This window comes from Carcharhinus amblyrhynchos, chromosome 26 (genome assembly GCF_965287045.1).
Source record: "Carcharhinus amblyrhynchos chromosome 26, sCarAmb.v2.hapA, whole genome shotgun sequence".
NCBI classification, from domain to species: Eukaryota; Metazoa; Chordata; class Chondrichthyes; order Carcharhiniformes; family Carcharhinidae; genus Carcharhinus; species Carcharhinus amblyrhynchos.
The window spans coordinates 32,513,696-32,539,150 of record NC_137349.1 but is presented as its reverse complement, the minus strand read 5'-3'; the positions used below and the strand labels follow the sequence as shown (position 1 = coordinate 32,539,150).

The 25,455-nt window shown below is 45.2% G+C and overlaps 1 protein-coding gene across 2 annotated transcripts in view; it reads right to left on the bottom strand.

Annotated features, from left to right (window-relative positions):
* stap2b (signal transducing adaptor family member 2b) overlaps positions 1-22,569 on the bottom strand; it is a 52,810-nt gene extending 30,241 nt beyond the window's left edge. For both annotated transcript variants that reach the window (XM_080213015.1, XM_080213016.1), the window contains exons 1-3: positions 22,426-22,569; positions 7,176-7,247; positions 2,592-2,711 (exon numbers count right to left, since the gene is read on the bottom strand). In XM_080213015.1, coding sequence (XP_080069141.1) covers positions 2,592-2,711; positions 7,176-7,247; positions 22,426-22,515 — 282 coding nt within the window. In that variant the 5' untranslated portion in view covers positions 22,516-22,569. The remainder of the gene's footprint in view (positions 1-2,591; positions 2,712-7,175; positions 7,248-22,425) is intronic.
* Between the last annotated feature and the right edge of the window lie 2,886 nt (positions 22,570-25,455).

Below are 25,455 nucleotides of genomic sequence, written 5' to 3'. Positions count from 1 at the left end.
CTGGAAAAGGTCATGGAAAGCTACCTCAGTTCTGACAGGAGTTAAGACCCTTTAATGACAACTAGAGGCTTTGTGGCTTTAGTAGGATTTCACAGTAACTAAAATTCAGAGACTGCTTCACACAGCGTGTTACTTTTATCCCCTTTGGTGAGAGAAAGGTAACACAGTCTATGAGCAGAATATTCCACTCCCACCAGCAGCAGGAACCATGGCGGACAGGGGAGCAACATTTAGCCAGAGGCTCAGCATCAGTTTCCCCGAGGTCGGCAAGTTAGTTCGATAACTTAAGACAAAGGCAAAATACCGCAGATGCTGGAATCTGAAACAAAAACCAGAAAATGCTGGAAAATCCCAGCAGGTCTGACAGCCTCTGTGGAGAGAGATTGGTTCTATTCACTCTCCACAGCTGCCAGGCCTGCTGGGAGGCACGGTGGCACAATAGTTAACCCTGCTGCCTCACAGTACCAGGGGCCCGGGTTTGATTCCCAACTTGGGAGACTGTCTGTTGGAGTTTGCATGTTCTCCCTATGTCTGTGTGGGTTTCCTCCGGTTTCCTGCCACGCGTGGTTTAGGTTGACTGGCCACGTTAAATTGCTCCTTAGTGTCAGGGGGATTAGTAGGGCAAATATGTGGGATCATGGGGATAGGGCCTTGGTGGGATTATGGGGATAGGTGGGATTGTTGTCAGTGCAGGCTCGATGGACTGAATGGCCTCCTTCTGCACTGTCAGAATTGTATTCTACCTGCTGAGATTTTCCAGCATTTTCTGTTTTTGTTTGAAATCTTGCTCTTCTGATTTTCATGTCAGTAAAAGACAGGTCCAATGTCTCGCTGATCTACATTGGGAATTCCATCTGCATCTTCTGATTGCCCATTAAAAGCTTAACACACTGAAGACTTGCCCGGCCTCTCCAAATCTGCAGGCCTTCATCTTCCTCTCACACCGTTGCTGAGATATATGCCTGTCCCATAAACACTGCGCTAACGCTAGGCACAGGGGAGGGGTGAGACCGAGCCAGGACTGGGAGAGGATGCAGGGGGGTTAAGGAGCAGAACGGAAGAGTGGACGGCTGTACGGGCGTTGTGGAAGTATAATGCCCAGAAGTTGGAGCCTCTGGAGGTGAAGGCACAGTGGAGAAGGCCTATTACTGCCCATCCCATCTGCATGTTCTCCCTGTATCTGCGTGGGTTTCCTCCGGATGCTCTGGTTTCATCCCACAACCCGAAAGACATGCTGGTTAGGTGCATCGGCCGTGCTGAGTTCTCCCTCAGTGTGCCCGAACAAGTGCCGGAGTGTGGCGACTGGGGGATTTTCCCAGTAACTTCATTGTAGTGTTAATGTAAGCCTACTTGTGACTAATGAATAAACTTAAGCAATGAACTGAACAGCGCCAGATCTTGCGTGTTCTGCCACCCCATTCTCCAGTCAAACACAGTCTGATTTTTAATTCCTCCAAAAGATTTGATTTATTATTGTCATATGTGTTAGCATACGGTGAAAAGTATTGCTCCTTGCGCACTATACAGACAAAGCATACTGTTCTTAGAGAAGAAATGGACAGGGTGCAGAATGTAGTGTTACAGTCATAGCTAGGGTGTAGAGAAAGATCAACTTAATACGAGGTAGGTCCGTTCAAAAGTCTGATGGCAGCAGGGAAGAAGCTGTTCTTGAGCCAGTTGATATGCGTCCTCAGACTTTTGTATCTTTTTCCCGACAGAAGAAGGTGGAAGAGAGAATGTCCGGGGTGCGTGGGGTCCTTGATTATGCTGACTGCTTTGTCAAGGCAGCGGGAAGTGTAGGCAGAGTCACTGGATGGGAGGCTGGTTTGCGTGATGGACTGGGCTTTGTTCCTGACTCTTTGTAGTTTCTTGTGGCCTTGGGCGGAGCAGGAGCCACAGCAAGGCGAGTTACCAACAGAAAGGCCAGAAATTCCCGCCTGAAGTCAACAGAGATTTCCATTGTTGGACCCTCACCCATGCCCATTCCGTGGTGGACGAGGTGGTGGCGTTCTGGCCTTAGTCTCCAGAATGGAAAATTCCACCCCATGACAGACAGAATAGTTGAGAACAGAGAAGAAATATAGAGCAATGGAAACAGAAAGACTTGTGTTTGTATGGTTGGAAACGTGATAATGAACAGCTGAAATCGTTCATTTTACAATGATGCCTGTCAGCCATTTTGCGCATGGCAAGATCCCACAAACAGCCATGCTGAATGTCTGATCTGCTTTTTAGGCAGTGTCGGCTGATTACTGGCGTAGTGCCTCATCCAAGAAGGACAGAAAGAGAAAGGCGAACGAGGAGAGGAGAGAAGAGAAAATATTAATGTTGTTTGGCTGTTCCCTGTTGTCTATGTGACAGGCAGCCTGCTGCTTTAAGCCATGTTTATACATCTGGACTCTAGTGGATGCCCCAGGTGAATGGTTCACACCTAGAATATCTCCAGTGTTGACAGATCTGCCACGGCTAATACGCTGCCTCCTGGGTGAAGTGAGCTACAAGTATATTAATTAAAAGAGGAAACGTTTGCTCGGGATGTAAACTTCCCAGGGCCAGAGCTGTGGAATTCACCATCAAGGATAAAGTGTTACCTTTAATCTAACATCTCCGTGATTCAGCTTTAGTATTAAGTTGGATGTTTGCGAGTCCTTGTCATTGCTGTCCTCATTCATCACACATACCAAGTCATTGAGGCAGATCTTCTCAATATACTGTAAAATAATAAAAATCTTTAAAAAGTACACTTGTGTTTCTCAACGATTGTGAAGTGCAATTAGTTAATTCTGGGTTTTCTAGGGGTAAATTTAAATGAGATGAAGCTGTTGCATCCAGAGAAGCCCAGTATCACTCCAATATGCAATTATCTTCAGCTGCACTAGAGGCAGTCAACTTGGAGAACCAACACCAGCACCTGGGACCCCAGCACTGTGAGGCAGCCGTGCTAACTTCTGTGCCAGCATACTGCTCCAAAATTTAATTTAAGCTTCACCAGCTGCTGTGGTGGGATTTGAACCTGTGTCCCCAGAGGGCTAGCCTGGGCTTTCGGATAAATAGTCTATTGACATTACCAGTGCACTGTAATCCCCCCCTCTGTGGAATCTCTTCTGCTTATAGAGGGTTCTGATGTGGGAAGAGTATCATGAGGCAGCAGAGAAGGTGTGATGGTCATGGCGGGGGGGGGGGGGGGGGGTGGGTGCTTAATTCGGCATGAGGGATGTGAGGAGCTGGTGGTTGAGTGGAGGGGCATGAGGTAATATGGAGTGAATAGCACGGCCTTAGAGGTTTAAGACAGGAGGCATACATTGTCATGGATGGTGCATGGGAATGTGTGGGGGGCGTGAGGGGTGAGAGTTGGAAGTTTGTTTCATAGCTTATCGTTTTCTTTTCAAAACCTCAGCGCCACGTCGGAGCCCCAAGGCAGACTTCCATCCCGCCAGCATCCGGCGGCCTCTGCAATCGTTCCGAGGTCACCCAGCTGGACTCGCAGAGAGCCTCACCATTCTGTGGTCAGCTGGAGGAAGATTGGGAACAGCACAGGAGGGCCAAGAAACTGACAGAGAAAGGGACAGGCCAGATTAACACAAACTGGCGAGGAACATGAAGTTTAATTAGGAGTGTGAAACGGGGGAGGATTAGCTGGGAAAGATGTGGGCCCACAAAAGGTGGAGACCGAGTTCTGGCATTGCTGAGACAGGAGGAGCTGCCAGTCTATCAGACTGGCCAGTGGCTCTTGAGGAGGGGAATTTCTTCCACTGAGGGGCTGCGAGCTCACTCTCTGTCCGCAGCATAATATCACAGCCAGGGAGCAATTATTAAAGTCTGCCAGTTTGCATTGTCGGCCCAATGTTCCCCATTTGGGCGGTACAGTGGTTAGCACTACTGCCTCATTGCGCCAGGGACCTGGGTTCAATTCCCAGCTCGGGTCACTGTCTCTGTGGAGTTTGCACATTCTCCCCGTGTCTGCGTGGGTTTCCTCCAGGTGCACCAGTTTCCTCCCACAGTGCAAAGATGCGAAGGTTAGGTTGATTGGCCATACTAAATTAACCTTAGTGTCAGGAGGATTAGCAGGGTAAATGTGTAGGGTTTTGGGAATAGGGCCGAGGCAGGATTGTGGTCAGTACATACTCGATGGGCTGAATGGTCTCCTTGTGTACTGTAGGGATTTTAAAAGCTCAAGGAGCCAAGGCTTTTCGCACACTGAACCTGATTTTTCCATCACATTGCGCTCGGTTTTGGGCGTGAAAACTTGGTGAAGTCAGCAGTGAGCAAGTAACGTATTTGCATGCATTGAAATTGACTTTATGGGCTGCACCCTCAACTTTACCAGCACTTCCCCCCTTACCACCACGTTTGCCCATCCAGAATTGGCACGAAACAGACATGCTCCACGTAAGTCCGACTCGGACGCTCCAGTTAATGAGGACGTAAGTGCCGTGCGTCCGACAGCTCTCTGCTCGAGATCGGTGAGGGGAAAGGCGGGGGTTTCCACTGCCACTCTGCCTGAGATTGGTGGGGGTGAAGGGGGAGGGTGGATCACTCTGCCTGAAGTCGGTGAGGGGGAAGGGGCGTGGGCCCCGCGATCGGTCTGGGTGGTGGAAGGGGGTGGGAGGATTGGGAGGGGGGGGGGGGGGGAATCAGTAATATGGTGGGGATGGGGCAATGCCTGTGGAGGCCAGAGGGAGGCATTATTCTGCCCTGGAGCAATGTGGCAGGGGGGCAGCATTCCATCGTTTTTTTCTGCGCATGCGCAGTTGGGGACACCGATCAGAGCTGCAGGGTTTTGGGTGCTTTAAGCCCACAGGCTTGTACAGTGTGATTCAGACTTGCTGATATTTTTGAAGGCAGGATGCGTATGGGGGTGCCTCAGAATGGGTCCAAAAGTCAGATCTGAAACACTCTTAGCTTCAAGTCTGCCCTGCACAGAATCAAAATGGTAAAATAGGGCCCAGTGCACGTATGTGGGATATGTGTATATATTTGTGTGTGTGTGTGTGTGTGTGTGTGTGTGTGTGTGTGTGTGTGTGTGTATATCACATTTGTGTTCACCAACTTGCAAACAGAACAAACTGAACTACCCAACACTAAGTGCCATCACCGCAGGCTGCGTACAATAGGTGCCACTATTGTATTACCCTCAGAGCTAGGAATAAGATCAGTTATACCCACTCATTCATAACAGCAATTTTATCCAAACCCCTGCCTGAGACATCACTGTAACACAAGTGATACACTCCGTTAAATTAAAAATTGCAGCTGCCAAGTAGGCTGTGGACAAGATTGCTGGAAACATTGACAATCAGAACAATGGCTCGTTTCAAGACACAGAGCTCCATTTGCTTCTCTCATCCCAGAATAATAACCATTTATAAAGCAACCTGCAGGTATGTGGGTCCCTCAGATTCCTTGGCACTCCGCCAGTTTACATTGGGCAGAATAATTAAAGGAGATATCCCAATCAGATTAAATACCTCTTCCTGAATGTTGACCTTAATGAATCCGACATGCTTTCTTTGAGGTATTAGCAGTCCAACAAGGCGCTGGAGAAGTATAAAGACAGTCTCTGGAAACAATTGGATGATTTGATGATGGAAAAAGTGTTTTTTTTTCTGGCTGGATGAGTGGGACCTTGTATACTTACCTCAAAAGATTTTATTTCTAAGACCCAAGCAGAATGACAAAATTATTTTAAGATGCCGCACAACACCTGGTTAATGTCCAATAGGTTTATTTGGGATCACGAGATTTCAGAGCGCTGTTCCTTCATCAGGCACCTCCGAAAGCTCGTGATTCCAAATAAACCTGTTGAATTTTAACCTAGTTTTGTGAGACTTCTTACAGTCCACAGCCCAGTCTAATGCTGGCATCTCCACATCAAAATTATTTTTAAAAATGGCTTAAACTAGTGGCAGATCATTTTTTAAAATTTATTCATGGGATGTGAGCATCCCTAGCTGGGCCAGTATTTATTCCCAGTCCCTAATTGTCCTTGCATGCATTTCAGAGGACACTTGAGAGTTAACCACATTGCTGTGGCTCTGGAGTCATATGTATGCCAGAGCAGGTAAGGATAGCAGGTTTTCTTCTCTAAAGGGCATTAGTGAACCAGTTGGCATTTTACAACAATCAGCATCGATTCCATGATTTTTGCTGAATTTAAATTTCAGCATCTGCCTTGATGGGAACTGAACCCAGCTCCCCAGAGCTTCAGAATTATTTGTCCAGTGAGAATACCACTATGCTATTGCCTCCACGGAAGATAGTCCTGCACATTCCTCACTTTGGCTAGCACAAAGAATTTTCTGTCACTTTTGGGAGCTTTAATACAGGAGGAAAGTAACGGCAGAAACCTTGGAAGAATTAACATGCAGAGGGATCTAGGCGTAAAGGTCCACAGTTCTGTAAAAGTAGCAACACAGGTGATCAAGAAGGCATATGGCATGCTTACCTTCATCAGTCGGGGCACGGAGTATAAAAACTGGCAAGTCATGCTGCAGCTGTATGGAACTTCAGTTAAGCCACATTTGGAATTTTTCATACAGTTCAGGTCATGACACTACCAAAAGGATTTGGAGGCTTTGGAGAGGGAACAGAAAAGGTTTACTGGGGTGTTGCCTGCTTGGGAGGGTAATAGCTATGAGGAGAGACTGGACAAAGTTGGTTTGTTTTCACTTGAATGTCGGAGGCTAAGGGCTGACTTGATAGAAGTTTACAACATTATGAGATGTGTGGAGAAAATAGATGGTCAGTGTCTTTACCCCCAAGGTAGAAATGTCAATTACTAGGGGACGTAAGTTTAGGGTAAAAGGCAGAAAGTTTAAAGGAGATGCGAGAGTTTTGTTTTTACACCGAGGGTGATAAGTGCTTGGAATGCGCTGTCAGAGGAGGTGATAGAAGCGGATACAGTCACAACGTTTGAGAGGCATCTGGACAGATACATGAATAGGCAGGTAATAGAGGGATATGGACAGCATAGAGACAAAAGGTATATAGTTTAGAATGTTGTCATGTGTTGCATAGGCCTGTGGGCCGAAGGGCCTTTTCCTGTGCTGTACCATTCTTCGCTTTTTTTGCCTCCCTACTCCGCAACCATAAAAATATTAAATGAGTCTGCTTATTGACATTGCTGTCGTTGGAAAGATATGGGCAACTGTATTCAAAATGACACAGGAACCTACCACTGGATCCCTGCTGGTCACCTGGAAAAACAGCTCGTTCCCTCGGAGCACCGTCCAGTACTTCCTGTACGTCTGTCAAAAAACAAGATCGCATGTCACACAAAGGAATTTTTACTCTTCTATGTCTCCACCCAACACTCCTGCAGCTTGGTTTCTCCCATTAGGAGAACAAGTAATTTAGGTCCTGGCATCGCCATGGAGACTGAATGGAGTTCTTAGTTGAATTGTATGAATTCCCAGAAAACATACCCACCATTTTAACTGCCCCTCCACCTTCTCGGGATAACTGGCTCTCCGTCAATCAGGCCTGCCTGAATAGATCAATCCTTACCCACAACATCCTTCCAGATCTCAGCCCTCTCTTTTTATTTAAATGAAAACATCAAATGATAACGTGATTATTAGGGTTAACAATACACCCCAACCCCATGCAGTGTCAAAAATTTTTATTAAGTGAATCTAAATGTCATCAGTTTATGTGATGGGTTTTGAGCCCATGTCCCCAAAGCATTACCCGAGCTTCTGGAAACAGGAATTGAACCCATTACTCCACAGCACAAACCAGCCGTCCATCCAGCCAAGCTAACTGACATCCCCCTCTCAATCTACTGAAGTTCCTGACTTTTCCTGGTTCATGCTCCACAACTGCTGAACTCGTTCTCAGGCTTCAACCAGATTGGCTGTTCTGGGCCCAGGCAGTGAGTCTTATCAGGTTTTTCAACCACAGGAGAGGGAACACCATCACAATCAAATACAACCTGCCCTCCCCCAAAAAGCCAAGAATTGTTGTTGCAACGGTATAGTGTGTTGGAGTATAGTGTCCAGTTTTAGTCTTCTTATTTGAGGAAGAAGGTGGTGGCATTGGAGACAGTTGAGAGGAGGTTCACCAGATTTCATCCCGGGATGAAAGGGTTGATGTACAAGGAGAGATTAAACAGTTTTGACTTGTACTCGCTGGAGTTTAGAAGGATCTAAAGATCGAGGTATGTGATGGTAAGGTGGCACGGTGATTAGCACTGCTGCCTCACCACACCAAGTTCCCGGCTTGGGTCACTGTCTATGAGGAATTTGCATGTTCTCCCTGTGTCTGCATGGGTTTCCTCCAGGTGCTCCGGTTTCCTCCCACAGTCCAAAGATATGCTGGTTAGGTGCCATGCTAAATTCTCCTTCAGTGTACTCAAATAGGCACCGGAATGTGGCAACTAGAGGATTTTCACAGTAACTTCATTGCAGTGTTAATGTAAGCCTACTTGAGACACTAATAGGTAAACTTAGTGTAACATTTTAAAAGGGATTGATAAAGTGAGTGCAGACCAAGGGTGGGATTTTTTGGCCTCGTTCACCCCAAAACCAGAAAAACCAAGGTCAACCGACCTTTCCATGGTCTGCCCCTCGCCCGCTTCGATTCCCATGGTGGGCGGGAGCGGTAAAATTTGCCGCCGAGTGTTTCCTCTTATGGGGCAATCTAGAACAAGAGGTCACAGGTCTAGGTTCAGAGGCGGTGGGCTAAAAACTGAGATGAGGGGCAAGTACTTCTCAGAGGGATTCTATACATTAAACAGCTCCTTGGTGTACTGTGACTGAAAGTCTTACACACTGGCCTTTCCGCAATGTACCTTGGCAACCCTCAGCACGTAGTTCTGGATTGTGAAATGTGCCTGTTCCCTGGTTCAGATACATTGCAGTCAACCAGGAAACGACTTAAGAATTATTTTTCAAGTCAACAGATCAATTTCTTTCCAGAGCCCTGACCAGTGAATGCACTTGTGTCCATTTGTCAGTGATTATTTGTTCACATAAATGATTAACTAAATTTGCATTGAGTTTAAACTCCAGGTCAGTTCACCTATGCTTATGCAAATATGGCTGTGTTATTAAACAGCAATCAACACCTGTAAAATCTGTTATGATGAACTACATTCCTTATCCATGAAACAGTGTCTGGTTTCAACGCAAGTGGGGAGGGAATGGTGGAGATGCAGATCTAAATGAGTATCTACAAAAGGAGAGTAGCAAGGTGTAGTTTGAGTTGGGTCCTTGCATGAATGGCTGCCCTTGGGTATCAAAATAGTTTGATTTAGCTCCTGCAGTCGGATTATAGAAGTTTATAAAATCATGAGCGGTGTAGATAAGGTGAATAGCCAAATTTCCCCAGGGCAGGGGAGTCCAAAACACTAGAGTGGTAAAAGTTTGAGGCGAGAGCGCTAAGATTTAAAAGGGACCTGAGATGCAACCTTTTCCACACAGAGGGTTTATTTATTAGTGTCACAAGTAGATTTACATTAAGACTGCAATGAAGTTACTGTGAAAGTCCCCAAGTCGCCACACTTCAGCACCTGTTCGGGTCCACTGAGGGAGAATTTAGCATGGTCAATGCACCTAACCAGCACGTCTTTTAGACTGTGGGAGGAAACCCATGCAGACATGGGAAGAACATGCAGACTCCACACAGACAGTGACCCCAGCCAGGAATTGAACTCAGGTCCCTGGTGCTGTAAAGGCAGCAGTACTAACCACTGTGCACTGGTAACTATATGGAATGAACTGCCAGAGAAGGTGGTAGAGGCAGGTACAATTACAACATTTAAAAGACATTTGGAGAAGTACATGTTTAGGGAAGGTTTAGAGGGATTTAGAGGGTTTAGAAGGTTTATGGTTCAATCGGCATGGATGAGTTGAGCCTGTTATCATGCTGTATAACTCGATGATTTGTCAACTTTGCATCCGTTAAATGGGAGATGTGCACCAAATGGCCAGGGACCAGTACAGTCCCACTGTCCCAATGGTATAACAATCTCAAAAAACAATTGATAGGAATGACATACAGATGACACTCGCTCCTAAACCTTAAATTTACAACAACCCTACTCCCAAACCCGCTTCTCTAACTGGATACCTTTGATAATGAGGTTTCAAAATCAGTTTTCATCACCGCATTAATGAACATCACAGAAGGAGTTTTGGTACCACCGGCATTCTCCCCTTGCTGCCTCAGCAGCTAGAATTTCAGAGTCAGTGATTGACACAGCCTATAACAAGGATCTAGAGTTCCCTGATCCCTCTGTACCTCCGAGTTCTGCAATCTCGCTCCATTTAGAAAATATGCTGCCTTTCTATTCTTCCTGCCAACGTGGGCATTTGTGGGCAAGACTCTGTAGTACTGAGACATGTTGCTTGGCATGACTCCTGCTCTGACCAAGACCACAAGAAACAACAAAGGGGTTGTGAACGCAGCCCATCAGGCAAACCAGCCTCCCATTCATTGACTCTGACTGTACTCCCCGCTGCCTCGGAAGAGCAGCCAACATAACCAAGGACCCCACGCAACCTGGGCATACTCTCTTCCACATTCTTCGGTCAGGAGAAAGATACAAAACTCTAAAATCATGTCCCAACCGACTCAAGAACAGCTTCTTCCCTGCTGTCATCAGATTTTTGAACAGTTCTACCATATATTAAATTGATCTTTCTCTTAACTCTATCTGTAACTGCAACACCTGAGTTTGTACTCTTCCCTTTCATTCTCCCCTACATACTCTATGAACGGTATGTTTTCAACTGTATACAGTGTGCAAGAAACAAAACTGCCTCACTGTATCCCAATAATATGTGACAGTAATAAATCAAATCAAATGTTGTGTGGAGCCGTATGATAGCCCACACTAAAGGCAGGGCAAAACACTAACAACAAAATGAGAATTAAAAATAAAAATTAATCGCAACTTTTTTTTTTCAGTACTGCAGCGTTGGCTGAAAAATGTTATCAGATGGAAAGGCAGATTCTGGCTGGTTCCATCTGTGCCTAGAGCCAAAGGAAAAGGAGTTTCTCTGCCCAGGCAGCAAAATCTGGCAGTTAAAATTGCCAAGGCAACTTACTGGCTATCTTCTCGTGATTTGGGCATCTGTCTGATGCAATCCAGGCTCAAATCATAAATATCAGCGAGGCCCACACTGGTTCCAGTAAAGAAGCTTCGCACTCACCTCGTCGCACATTTTAAGGTCAGGGTAGATAAATTTTTGAACAGTAAAGGAATTAAGAGTTATTGGGAGCGGGCAGGTAAGTGGAGCTGAGTCCACAAATCAAGATCTTACTGAATGGCGGAGCAGGCCCGAGGGGCCAGATGGCCTACTCCTGCTCCTGGTTCTTATGTTCTCTATCCACCTAATTCACACGCCCAAGCTAAAATAAGGTTCAGTGTGTATTGTATCACGCTCTCTCTATATAATTTAATGATAGAAACTTGTTTTGTTTACTTGTTCTTAATAAATCAAAGGCAACAATCAACTATATAAAATGTAGAGGTGCTGGAGGAAAGAATTACAGGAATGAGGAAAAACAGCACAAGTTGTGGCTCTAATTCACTAGAAATGGGAAAACTGAGGGATGGCGTAATAGGGAGGCATGGTGGCACAGTGGTTAGCGCTGCTGCCTCACAGTGCTAGGGTTCGATTCCCGGTTTGGGTCACTGTCTGTGCTGAATCTGCACATTCTCTCTGTGTCTGTGTGGGATTCCTCCAGGTGCTCTGGCTTCCTCCCACAGTCCGAAAGATGTGCCGATTAGATGCTAAATTCTCCCTCAGTGCGACGACTGGGGAACTTTCACAGTAACTTTACAGCAGTGTTAGTGTAAGCCTACTTGTAACACAAATGAATGAAATTGAGGGTTTTGTTTTAAATTTGGAAGGGACTTGATAGTGTGGAAGTAGAAATGTTTCTACTTGTTTTGTGGATGTATTCAAAATGAGAGACCATTAGTGTGAAGTAGTCACTAATGAATTCAATAGGTAATTTATCTTGTATTCATTTATGGATGTGAGCATTGCCACCTAAACCAATATTTATTGCCTATCCCTAATTGCCCTTGAGAAGGGCAGAGAATGGCAAGAATGTGGACTTTGCTATGAGGAGTTGACGTGAATAGCAGGGATGTCTCTGTACGGAAGTTGGATAAAGATTTGAGGGAGAATGGAATTGAAGGATATGCAAATAGGTTTAGGAAAAGTAGGATGTGAAGACACTTGTAGGAGCATAGGTACTAACGTGGATCAGATAGGCTGGATAGCCTGTTTTTGTGCGTAAATTCTACATAATTCAGGGCTGTTCTTTGCTAACCATGTAAGCCGTGCCTATATCACAAAACCTATTTAATACTGTAATAACTCCAGGAGTCAGCTATAAAGGAACAGTGCTTTATTGCACAAAATAAAGTAAAGCAAAACTACGAGCCTGTGGTGAACACAAACACGTCCCAACCCGGGCAGTACAATAATGGACCCACTCAGGGGCCTGCTTTAGAAAGGGCTCGGTATAGGAGCTCCATCTGGTAAAGTAATTAACAATCCCCAGGGAGCTCGTATTCTATGAGTCCGACAGGGAGGTCAGTCAGGGATTCCCCATGCAAGTCTTATGGATTATTACAGATATATTCAGCCTTTCTTCAGTTGTGGGTTAGACAGTGGGCTTTAGCGCTTGTGACTGGGGTTCAAATACAGCCCAGGTCAAGGTGTGAAAACTCCCCTTCCCTCCTGACTGCATCAGATTAATTTGGCTGGTCATTCAATACCTGAATAGCTATGCAACTGAGGCAGAAACTGCTTTTGTGTCAGTGCAAACCAGGCAGGTGTATTCTCAAGCTACAAGATAGATAGATATTCTATTCCCCAGCACAAACATTTTTCACCTTGTTTTGCAGAGAAATAAATCACCTTTACTTAGATTTTTACATTGAAAATAAATTTGGATTTTCTGTGACAAGTGCCCCTTCCATTTCCAAGTGGCACAATCACCACAATAACTTTTCCACTGAAATTTCCAGAGTGTGATTTGTTGCTATAGTTTCATATTGGATGCTTCTCCCAGTCCATCCACTTGGTGACTCGTGACACCAATTGATTTCCGTAAAACAAAACAGATTCAACAAAAGGTCAATGACCCAAAACATTATTGCCGTCAGACCTGCTGAGAACTTCCAGCATTCTTTATTTCCATTAGAGCAAAAACGGGTTTGTGTAGATTCTGGCACGCCAACTGTCGCAACAACCTACAAAGCAAACTATGCGGCTAAACGATCATGTGACCAATAAGCAAAACATCCCAGAGGGCAAATTTGAAATCATATTTTATAATATTACTCAGTGGCAAAAAATGCTGGCAAGACACATCATATCAGGCAGCATCTGTGGAGAATATTTTTACTGTTTCGGGTTTATTGACCTTTGGATGAAGGTCACACGAATTCCATTTCGATTCCAATTCTCTTTCCACACCTAGGGGTGCGTTAAGACAAACATTTGTCCATTTTCACAGCTAGTAATTCCTGGAACATGTCACTAGTCTGTCACCAGAGGCTGATAACCCAAGGAGCACACTCCAAATCAAGTGTGGCTGACTAGGACCCTCTCCATTGGTGTGTATGAAAGAATTTTGCAGGTTCACACACAACATGTTTGGCTGCATTATGAATGCACCTTCCTCGGCCGTCAAGTCCTGGGCTGGGATTCGAACCCAGAGCTTCTGGCTCAGAGGCAGGGACACTACCCACTGCACCACAAGACCATACAACTTCAAATATTAGCTTTTTTGCTTTTGCCCACAGATTCTGCCCAGCCAGTTGAATGTTTCTAACAATTTTTGCTTTTGTTTCAGACTTCCAGTACCTGCAGTACTATGCTTCTTGCTGCAACACATGGCTAGACCCAATGACCTCAATGCCAAGGTGGCACAGTGGTTAGAACTGCTGCCTCACAGCACCAGGGACCCAAGTTCAATTCCTGGCTTGGGTGCCTACCTGTGTGGAGTTTACACATTCTCCTCGTGTCTGCCTGGGTTTCCTCCAGGTGTTCCAGTTTCCTCCCAAAGTTCAAAGATGGGTGGATGTGCTAAATTGACCGTAGTGTCGTGGGGTTAGCAGGGTAAATGTGTGGGGTTACGGGAAAAGGGCCTGGGTGAGTTGTGGTCAGTACAGATTCGATGGGTCGAATGGCCTCCTTCTACACTCTAGGGATTCTTTGGTTGTTTGCCACAAGTTTTTGTATCTATTTTTAAAGTTTTATCGGAGGGGAGGGAGGCTAAGTTTGTTCCCCAACTTCTTCGACTGGTATTAGCAGCAAACACTCTCAAGGCCAGCTACAGCAAGGTTGGATGCAGATTACAGCTTCCTGCACATTGATTCATCAACATACTTCAGGCCCCACCTCAGAACTGCTCAAGCATAACATGTTTCCGCATACCAGCTATCCTGTTGTGAATGATTACGAGCTCAGTGTGAATCGCTATCACTACATCGTGGCCAGTTTTAAGCTGTAGCCTGCATAGTCTCAGAGTTGGACACAGACTTTGTTAAACTCCTGTCGCAGAGGACTTCTACAGCAAACACAGAGGGGAAACTAATGTCAAATCAGTCCACACTGATTTGTACCCAGGTTCCAGAGGTGAAAAGCTTGTGTCAAAAGAACTGTGCCATTCAAGGGGTAGGGGGAAGGCGGTGGGGGTGGGTGGGACAAAGAAGGTGCACGCACATCCACATTAAAGACACTATATTTAAATCCAATATGTTGACCTGTGCACATGTGTCATCCCATATATGTGCATAATTCTGTCTGTGTGCATCTATTATTCATACTGACAACATGATGTAACCGCACATTTACAGAAACTGAATTGTTCCTCTGACTAATTAAAAAAACTATAAATACCAATACTTCTGAATATCTGCCAGGTTAAACCATATATCACGTCAGTGCACATACTTTTATAATTATTATCTTTTAAATCACAAACAAGGAACCCAAGTGTTTAAAATGGTCAGATGAAAGCTTTAAGTTTATTTATTAGTGTCAAGGGTAGGCTTACATTAACACTGCAATTAAGTAACTGCGAAAATCCCCTAGTTGCCACACTCTGTTCGGATACAATGGGGGAGAATTTAGCATGGCCAATGCATCTAACCAGCACCCGTTTGGGACTTTGGGGGGAAACCGGAGCACCTGGAGGAAACCCACGCAGACACAGAACGTGCAGTCTCCGCACAGGCAGTGACCCAATTTGGGAATCGAACCTGGGTCTCCGGTGCTGTGAGGCAGCAGCGCTAACCACTGTGCCATCACAAAATGAGACATGTTCCTAATTACAAGGTACAAGATTAAACATTTCTCTTTAAACACTGAAATAATTTTTTTTTGGTTTTTGTTACACAAACATTTTGGAGTAGATAATGTAACAATAGCCCTTACATCAGCATTTCTTTGTGTTGACATTCCATCTTTAATGGCACACTCAAAATTCACAAGAAACAAGTTAAAGACAAACTGGTTGATTGAAGCAAATCCATTGCCAATACATGGATTAATACATAAACCCTTGGATTGGTTTGATGCAAGGCCAGAACTTAAAGGTCAACAGTCTGTGCTGCATTAGCTAATATTGTCCAATGTAGTGTAGCTCATTTCCTGGTCTTTGGCTTTGACAGCTGAGCCAGGATTTGCTACTTGTGATCGCTACTGAGTAGTAAAGTTTGAATATGTACACATGAAGATGTATACATGAGGAAGGGTAGAGGAAATCATAGAATTCCTACATTGCAGAATGAGGCCATTCGGCCCATCGAGTTTGCACCAACCCTTGGAGATCCAACCCTCTATCCCATCCCCACAACCAGTGCATCCACCGTACCTAACGAATCAAACCTACACACTAGAACAATTTATTAACACCTGTCCACTTTACCTGCACATCTCAGGACTGTGGGAGGAAAACGGAGCACCTGGAGGAAACCCACGCAGACACGGGGAGAACATGCAAATTCCATACAGACAGTGACCCAAAGCTTGAATTGAACCCTGGTCCCTGGCACTGTAAGGCAGCAGTGCTAATCACTGTGCCACAATGCCGCCCCAAAATGTAACAACAGTTCGCCAGAATAATCCCTGGAATGACAGGATTAACCTGGGAAGAGGCTGGCCTTGTTTTCTTTAAAGCTTAGAAGAATAAGGACAGACCTCAGCAAGACAAACACGATTCTTCCAGGGCACAACAGGGTAGATATAGGAACGATGCTTACCCTGGCTTTGGAGGGTCTAACACCCAGGGTACAGTCTCAGAATAACAGGTAGGTCATTTAGGACCGAGATGAGGAGAAATGTCTTCACTCTGGAGGTAGGGAATCTTTGGAATTCTCCACCCTGGAGAGCTGTGGTGGCTCAATCATTCAGTATATTCAATACAAAGATAGATTTCTAGTTATTATTAAAGGTATTAAGGGAAATAGGGATAGTGTGGGAAGATAGCACTGAGTAAAGATCAGCCACAATCTAGTTGAATGGTGGTGTAGGCTCAAGGGATTGAATATGGCCCACCCTAATTCCAATTTTTTTTATTCACTCATGGGATATGTATGTCACTGGCTGACCAGCATTTATTGTCCAGCCCTAGTTGCCCGAGGGCAGATGGGAATCAACCGCATTGCTGTGGATCTGAGGTCACTTGTAGACCAGACCAAGTAAGATTTCCTTCCCTAAAGGACATTAGTGAATCAGATGGGTTTTTCTAACAATCAGCAATGGTTTGGCCAAGCGGCATGGTAGCACAGTGGTTAGCACTGCTGCTTCACAGCTCTAGGGTCCTGGGTTTGATTCCTGGCTCGGGTCACTGTCTGTGTGGAGTTTGTACGTTCTGCGCTGGTTTCCTCCAGGTACTCTGGTTTCCTCCCACAGTCCAAAGGTATACAAATTAGGTTGATTGGCTATGCTAAGAAATTGCCCCTTAGTGTCCAGGGATGTGTAGGTTGGTGGGATTACTGGGTATAATATATAGGGATATGGGGGTAGGGCCTGGGTGGGATTGTGTTCGGTGCAGACTCAAAGGGCCTCTTTCTGCACTGCATGGGTTCTATGGTTTCGTGGTCATCAGTGGATTCTTAATTCTAGACGTTTTTTACCATCGGCAGTGCCGGGATTCGAACCTGGGTTCCCAGAACATTAGCTGACTTTCTGGATTAATAGTCTAGCGATAACACCCTCGGCCAGCGCCAGGCCCTCCTATGATGTATACAGCTGCATGGTATAGATACACTGACAAGTGGCAGGCAACAACTGCAGCACATAAGTGCCAAACAATGAATATCTCCAACAAAAATAGGCCACAACCATTGCATCCTGGACTTAATAGCATGGCCAATGTCCCATTACTATGAAGCAAAAACAAAATGGATCTACGAGATCAACAAGTGACTACAGACATAGGACAGAGGTCAATAACTCCTCGAAGTTGGATCACCATCCATGAGGAGGCCATGGTTTTCTATTCACCTGGATAGATACAGCTGCAGCAATACTCTGTTCGGCCTGATGTAGGACAGAACAGTTTGCTTTACCAATATCCCTACTTCCATGTTCCGTATCCACCCCTTCACCATTAGCACATTATTGCTACAAAACAGACTTATATTAACACCATGTTTACTTTAACAGCGGCTCCCAACCACAGAATCTGTACCACTGAGATGAAGGATGTAAGCAGCGCGTTTATGGGAACACCACATCTTTCTGGCTCTCTTCAATTTGCATACTATTCTGACATGGATTGTAATTTCTTTATCATGGAATCAAAATTCAAAAAACCCTTTCCCCTCCTCCGGTCAATGATAATCGCCAAGGTTTTGATAGTTTAGATTCTAAGTGATAGAGTTGCCTTTGAATGCCATAGAGAGAAGAATGGGCTTTCTCTTGTTGCAGATGTTGATTGTCTGGAACTGTCCTGCAAAGGTTATCTGTCAGTTCCCCTCCAGGTCGCTCACCATTCTGACTTGGAACTATGTTGCTGTTCCTTCACTGCCGCTGGGTCAAAAGGCTGGAACTCCCTCCCTAACAGCACTGTGCCAACACCACACCATCCAGAACAAAGTAGCCCACTTGATTGGCATTCCATCCACAAACACGCATTACCTCTACCACCAAAACAGCAGTGTGTACCATCTACAAGATGAATTGCAGGAACTCACCAAGGCTCCTTAGACAGCAACTTCCAAACTCACAATCACTTCAACCTAAGACAAAGATAGCAGACACATGGGAATGCCACCACCTGGGAATTCCCCTCTAAACCACTGAACATTCTGATTTGGAACAATATCGCTGTTCCTTCACTGACACTGGGTCAAAATCCTGGAACTCCCTCCCTAGCAGCACTGTGGGTGTACGATCTTCACATGGACTCCAGCGGTTCAAGAAGGCAGCTCACCCCCACCTTCTGAAGTACAATTAGGGATGGGTAATAGATGTTGGCCTAGCCAGCAACTCTCAAATCCTATAAATGAAGTTTAAAAATTGTTTATACAAACTCTTTCGTAGCTTCAGAGTTTCCAGTCACCTTTGCTCCTTTCATTGACCTGTGAGCTGGCGTCATCACTATTAATAACTGGGAATCCTTCCTCACACAGGAAAGATGGTGACATGTTAAGTAAATATATACAGGTGACCTTCAAGGAACATTGACCAGAAATAGAAAGGAATTTGATCGAGAAATGAGTGGGATGAAGATGGAGGGATATAGGAGACTGTTTTAAATAAGATTCAGGAGCCTTGCGATGTCCCTGGGAATCAACTGATTCCTATGGACCTTCCAACATATTTTCTGGCTCACTTGTTTCACTTGGGGATTCCCTTGAACGTGTGTATAAGGATGTGGATGATACTGATGTTTTTCTTTTAGTCCACAGGTGCTTCTATCCGCCTTGTTGTCCAACGAGGGGCATTCACCAGTGGGTCGTGCGAGGGCTGCTCTTGGATGTTTCGAGAGTAGTCTAGTACTTCTTGTTGTTAGTGTAAGCGTGGACCAGATGCTGGGCAACATGACAGCTCAGTGACTATCACTGTTTGCTATGCAGATACATGGATTTGGGCCAGTGTCTGCGGGGAACCATTCTCCCCGTGCTTGCGTGGGTTTTCTCCGGGTGCTCCAGTTTCCTCCCACACCCCAAAGATGTGTTATTAGGCTGATTGGTGTAAAAATTGTCCCTAAATTAGTCTTCCCTCAATGTGGAATGCCATAAGCATAGACAAAGGTCATGGGTAGAGGGGGGAACTCAATGTTAAAATGGCAGGCCGAAGGACCTGTTTCCCAGGCTGTTTTGTTCTTTGTTCTAGATGGGAGTAGAGGGTAAGGAGGAACCAGGATTGCAGGTGAGACTGACTGAAAAGTAGCAGTCCACCTGATAAAGATAACCAGAGAGATATACAGGAACCACAAATCAAGAATAGAGGAACTTTAAAAAGTGAATTTATAATAAGATATATTATACTAGCAGAATTAGTGATAAGATGCCACAACTAAATGTTGCTGTGGCAAATGGCTCAGGATTCAAATCAATTGGTGGAATCTGAATTCAGTAAAAATCTGGAAGTAAAAGTCTAATGATGACGACAAAACCATTGTTGATTGTCAGAAAACACTTCTGGTTCACTGGTGTCCTTTAAGGAAGGAAATCTACCATCCTTACCTGGTGTGGCCAACACATAACTCCAGAGCCACAGCAATGTGGTTGACTTTCAACTGCCCTCTGAAATGGCCTTGCAAGCCCCTCAGTTATCGTAGAATCCCTACAGTGCAGAAAGAGGCCATTTGGCCCATCGAGTCAGCACTGACCACAATCCCATCCTGGCCCAATCCTTATAACCCCATGCATTTAACCTAACTAGTCCCCTAAGGGGCAATTTAACATGGCTAATCCACCCAACCCGCACATCTTTGGAGTGTGGGAGGAAACCGGAGCACCGGGAGGAAACCAGGCAGAACCACGGGGAGAACGTGCAAACTCCACACAGTGACCCAATCCGCAAATCGAATCCGGGTCCCTGGCGCTGTGAAACAGCAGTGCTAACCACTGTGCCACCGTGCTGCCCCAAACCACTAGAACGTCAAAAAGGGATGAAGCTGGACAGGCAGCAACCATGGCACGGGAAACCTTCACTGTCATTGTGCAAAATTCTGGAACTCCCTCTCTAACAGCACTGTGGGTGCAACTGCACCAGTTGGACTGCAGCGGTTCAAGAAGGCAGCTCACCACCGCCTTCTCAAGGGCAATTAGGGATGAGCAATAAATGCTGGCCCAGCCAGTGTCACCTATCTCTCATGAATTATTGCAAGAGCTATCACAGATGAATGTATTACCAGAAACAAGCCTGAATGTAAAGGGTGGTAAAGAATCCAACATTTGAAATCGAGAAAGTGCAGAAAAGAGAATAGGAACAATGTTTGCTTTCCTTTCCTGTCTTTTTTTTTTATTTTTTCTAAATTCAACTTCATCTGCCATCATTCTGCCCACTTAGCCCAACACTTTGTATAATTTAAGCTGCCTCTTGTGATCCAATTGCCCCATCCCACAGTGGTCAGCACTGCTGCCTCACAGCACCAGGGACCCGGATTCTATTCCCAGTTTGGATCACTGTCTGCGTGGAATTTGCACATTCTACCCATGTCTGCGTGGTGTGGGTGCTCCGGCTTCCTCCCATAATCTAAAGATGTGCGTGTTAGGCTGATTAGCCATACTAATTGCCCCTTAGTGTCAGGGGTTTAGTAGGATATTTACCTTACTAAATAAGTAGGATTATGGGGATAGGACCTGGGTAGGACTGTGATCGGTGCAGACTCAATGGGCCGAATGGCCTCCTTCTGCATTGTAGGGATTCTATGATCTAGTTTAGCTTTATCTGCAAACACTCGATCATCTTGCATTAGATCTCTGTATGTCCTAGTCATGCCCCCAATAGTACTGAACCTTGGGGCACACGTTCAGTACTTTTGCCCCACTCTGACATAACATCTCAATTGCTTAGAGGTGTCTAACCAGAGTTCTTCATTCTGTAGATGCTGACCTTCCACCTCTCAGGCATCCATGGCTGCAGCACCACATCTTATCTCCACTTGTCACTGCACACAAATTGATCTCGATTTGGCTAATGGCAAAGCAGCTGTCTTGAGTTGAGTGTTGAATACATCCAATCAACACCGAGTAACAATAACCACAGGGTGCTGTTGTACTCTTTATCACTATGGCGACAGAATATCAGTCACAAGTTTAAAGTTACTGTTTATTTATTAGTCACAAGCGGGCTTACATTAACACTGCAATCAAGTTACTGTGAAAATCCCCTAGTCGCCTGTTAGGGTACACTAAGGGAGAATTGAGTGTGGCCAATGCACGTAACCAGTACATCTTTGGGACTGTAGTTGGAAACTGGTGAAAGCCATGCAAACACAGAGAGAACGTGCAGACTGTGCAGAGAGTGACCCAAGCCCGGAATCGAACCTGGGTCCCTAGTGCTGTGAGGCAGCAGAGCTAATCATTGAGGGACGGAGCAATTGGATCACCATTGTGCCACCCATGCCACCAGCAGAAGATAACGATCAAACATTTTATGCTACATCATGAAGAGTGCCACAAGGGTGATGGTCAAGATGGTCAAGAGATGTAAGACTGATACCCAGGGTTCTGGATTATGAGGAACCAACTTTTCTTCTGAGTTTAGACTTTTCAGCCTATAAAGGAGATGCAATCTTGTAGATATCTATAGAGTTTAGAACTGGTCAGTCTTCAACTGAAGTTCAAATTAGCAAATGCTCATTTATGGCACAAGTAATTGGGATTTTAAGCGATCAAGGTGTCGAGCAGGCTTCCAGCTGGAGTAGAGGAAGCAGCTATTCTGGAGTCAAAAAGAAATAACTGAAGGATTAGGGGTTGAGACGGGGGGCGGGGGGGAAGACTGGGATTTCCTCTCCGGCTACACATGAATTGATGGACCCACTGATCGGCCAGGATAAGGGGAAATCCCCACCGCTTTACGAACTTTGATCCTTCTAGCTGTACTCAAACAAACGGCCAGAGTAATGTTTGATTTTCTTTGGCGTGAGAAATTGTGTCGGGGGTGAGGGCAGTTTCTCTAACAGCACCGTTACTGTCTCAACAGGAACAATTCCACTCCCTCGCTGCCGGCTGTGTCCATTTATTGCCAGTCTGTACTCTTGGCGAAACGTGCCGTTCGTGAAAAGAGCCTTGTACCCCTTCCAACTCTTTGTAATAACAAAATTTCAAAAAAAAACTATGCAACATACTTGCAATTCACTGTCACCAGAAGCAACCAAGTCAATTCATATTACAGCAACCTCTGAAAGCATTTATCAAAGTCCCCAAGTTAAAATTTAACTCGCCACACAGTAACGAAATATTAACAGTGAATGGAATAGAAATATAATTACCTGGCTTTTGGTCTCGAATTTTTCTAAATAATCCTCATGGTAGCTAGGAATGACAGATGCTCTGACTCTAGTTGGTCTGGGGCTTGCCATGGTATCGGTGTGTTGCAAGCGTCTAGGAGACAGCAAGTTGAGTGACTTCAATGCTATTCCAGGAAGTGTGCAAGTCTGGAATGTTAGCGCCGGTACCTGAGCAATGTTTGTCAGGTCCCACCCTTTGATGAAACTGATTGGACCATGGAGAGCAAATACCCAAAGGATTGGCTCCCATTCATGTCCATTACAAGGTTTTGTTACAACCCCCTCCCTCTTTCTCAATGATCCGGCAAGTTCATTTCAAAACACATGCTATGCCTCTATACCCCTGGAGTCTAGAGTAAATGGCCAAGAAACCCGTTTCATAAGCTGTGTTAAGGGTCAGTAGAAGAAGCCTTACATTTTAGCTGTCTACTATTACAGATCCACCCAAGACCCCATTGACAGGTGGCAGAGGAGAGTTTTCCCATTAAATATAGATTTGCATTTATGTAGCGCTTTTTACCTTCACCAGTCTCAAAACACTCTACAGCCATGATGATCAGCCATGTTTAAAATGAATGGTGGAGAAGGTTCAAAGGACTGAATGGCCTACTCCTGCATCTATTTCCTATGTTTCAATGAACTAATGTAGGAAAGGCAGTGACCAATGCAGCAAGCTCCCAGAACTGTTGCCTCACAGCACCAGGGACCTTGGTTCTATTCTGACCTTGGGTCACTATCTGTGTGGGTTTCTTCCGGGAGCTCCGGTTTCCTCCCACAGTCCAAAGATGCGCAGCGTAGGTTGATTGGCCATACTAAATTTCCTCTTAGTGTCAGGGGGGTTAGCAGGGTAAATACATAGGATTATGGGGATGGGGCCTGGGTGGGATTGTTGTTGGTGCAGGCTCAATGGGCTGAATGGCCACCTTCTGCACTGTAGGGATTCTACGGATGCTAGATACGGAAACAGAAAATGCTGAATAAACTCTGGCAGCATCTGTGGAGAGAGAAACAGAATTAATGTCTCAAGTCCAACATATTCATATAGATGCAAAATATTAACTCTGTTTCTCGCTCCACAAATGCTGCCCGACCTTCTGAGTTTACCCAACAATTTCTGTTTTCATTTCAAATTTCCAGCATCCACGGTATTTTGCTATTATTTAAGTTCCCCCGGGACAGCAGTGTGATGATGACCTTTAGAATCTGTTTTGGCGATGGTGATTTACGAGATAAATGTTTGCCAGGGATAACTCCCCCCTTTTTCTTCATTATAATAGCAGCAGAGAAGCTCCCCCCACTCACCACACATCCACCCCCCCCCCTCCCCCCCCATTTGCCCTGGTCAGAATCACAAAATCTCAAATCCGATCACTGAGACACAGCACAGTGTGTGTCAGGCCATGGTAAAGATCTGATGCAGCTTCTAAGCAACTGTAAGCAAATGGGTTAAAGAGTCGGGTAGCTGATGAGATTCTTTACAACAGAGTAGTTAATTACGATCTGGAATGCACTGCATGTAAAGACTAGTGGAAGCAATAACAACTTTCAACTGGGAATTTAATATATTCTTGGAAAGAAATAATTGTAGGATGCAAGGAATGGGGGAGTTCCTCAATGAGGAACATCAATGCTTCATCAATGATCTTCCTGTCATCATTGTGTTGGAAGTGGGGATGTTTGCTGATGATTGCACAATGTTCAGCACCGTTCTTGACTTCTCAGACACTGAAGCAGTCCATGTCCAAATGCAGCAACACCAGGACTCTATCCAGGCTTTGGGTGACAAGTGACAAGTAACATTGGCACCACAAAAGTACCAGATAATGACCATCTCCAAAAACAAATCCCCCTTGACAAATCAAATGTATTACCCATCACTGAATGCCCCGCTGTCAACATTCTGAGGTTACCATTGACCAGAAACTGAATTAGACCACTGCTTAAATACTGTGGTTACAAGAGCAGGTCAGAAGCTGGAAACTCTGCAGTGACTCACCTTCTGACTCCTCTAAAGCCTGCCCACTATCTACAAGGCACAAATCAGAAGTGTGATGGAATACCCGCCATGTGCTATAATGAATGCGACTCCAACAACACTCAAGAATTCAATACCATCCAATAAGCTCAGCATCATCAACAAACGTACACTCCCTCCACCACCAATGCACAGTGGAAGCAATGTGTTCCATCTACAAGATGCACTGCAGCATCTCACCAAAGATCCTTTAATAGCAGCTTCCAAACCTGTGACCTCTACCACCTAGCAGAACAAGGGCAGTAAATATCTGGGAACACCACCATCTGGAGGTTCCCCTCTAAGGCACATATCATTCTGGCTTGGAAATATACCACTATTCCTTCACTGGGTCAAAATCCTGGAACTAACAGCACTGTGGTTGTACCTACAACACATGGATTGCAGTGATTCAAGAAGGCAGCTCACCATCACCTTCTCAAGGGCAACTCAGGATATGAGATAAATGATGGTCCAGCCAATGATGTCCACATCCCATGACTGCCCATCGTTCCCAGGAGACAGCATATTACCATATTCTCAAGGGCAGCACAGTGGCACAATGGTTAGCACGGCTGCCTCACAGAGTCAGGGACCTAAGTTCAGTTCCAGCCTCGGGTCACTGTCTGTGTGGAGTCTGCACATTCTCCCTGTGTCTGCATGGGTTTCCTCTGGGTGTTCCGGTTTCCTTCCGAAAGATGTGCTGGTTAGACGCATTGGCCATGCTAAAATCCTCTCAGTGAACCCAAACAGGCATCTGAGTGTGGCAACTAGGGGATTTTCACAGTAACTTCATTGCAATGTTAATGTGAGCCTACTTGTGACACTGATAAATAAACTGATAAGTGCTGTATAAGTGCTGCTCTTTCTTCCAGCATTACACCAATTTCCTGAAACACCTTCCACAGTAGTTTTCCGATAATGTTACAATTGTTGTAAAATAAACAGTCCTCTGACTCACCATGAACAATGGGATTAACACTTCTGAAAATGACTGA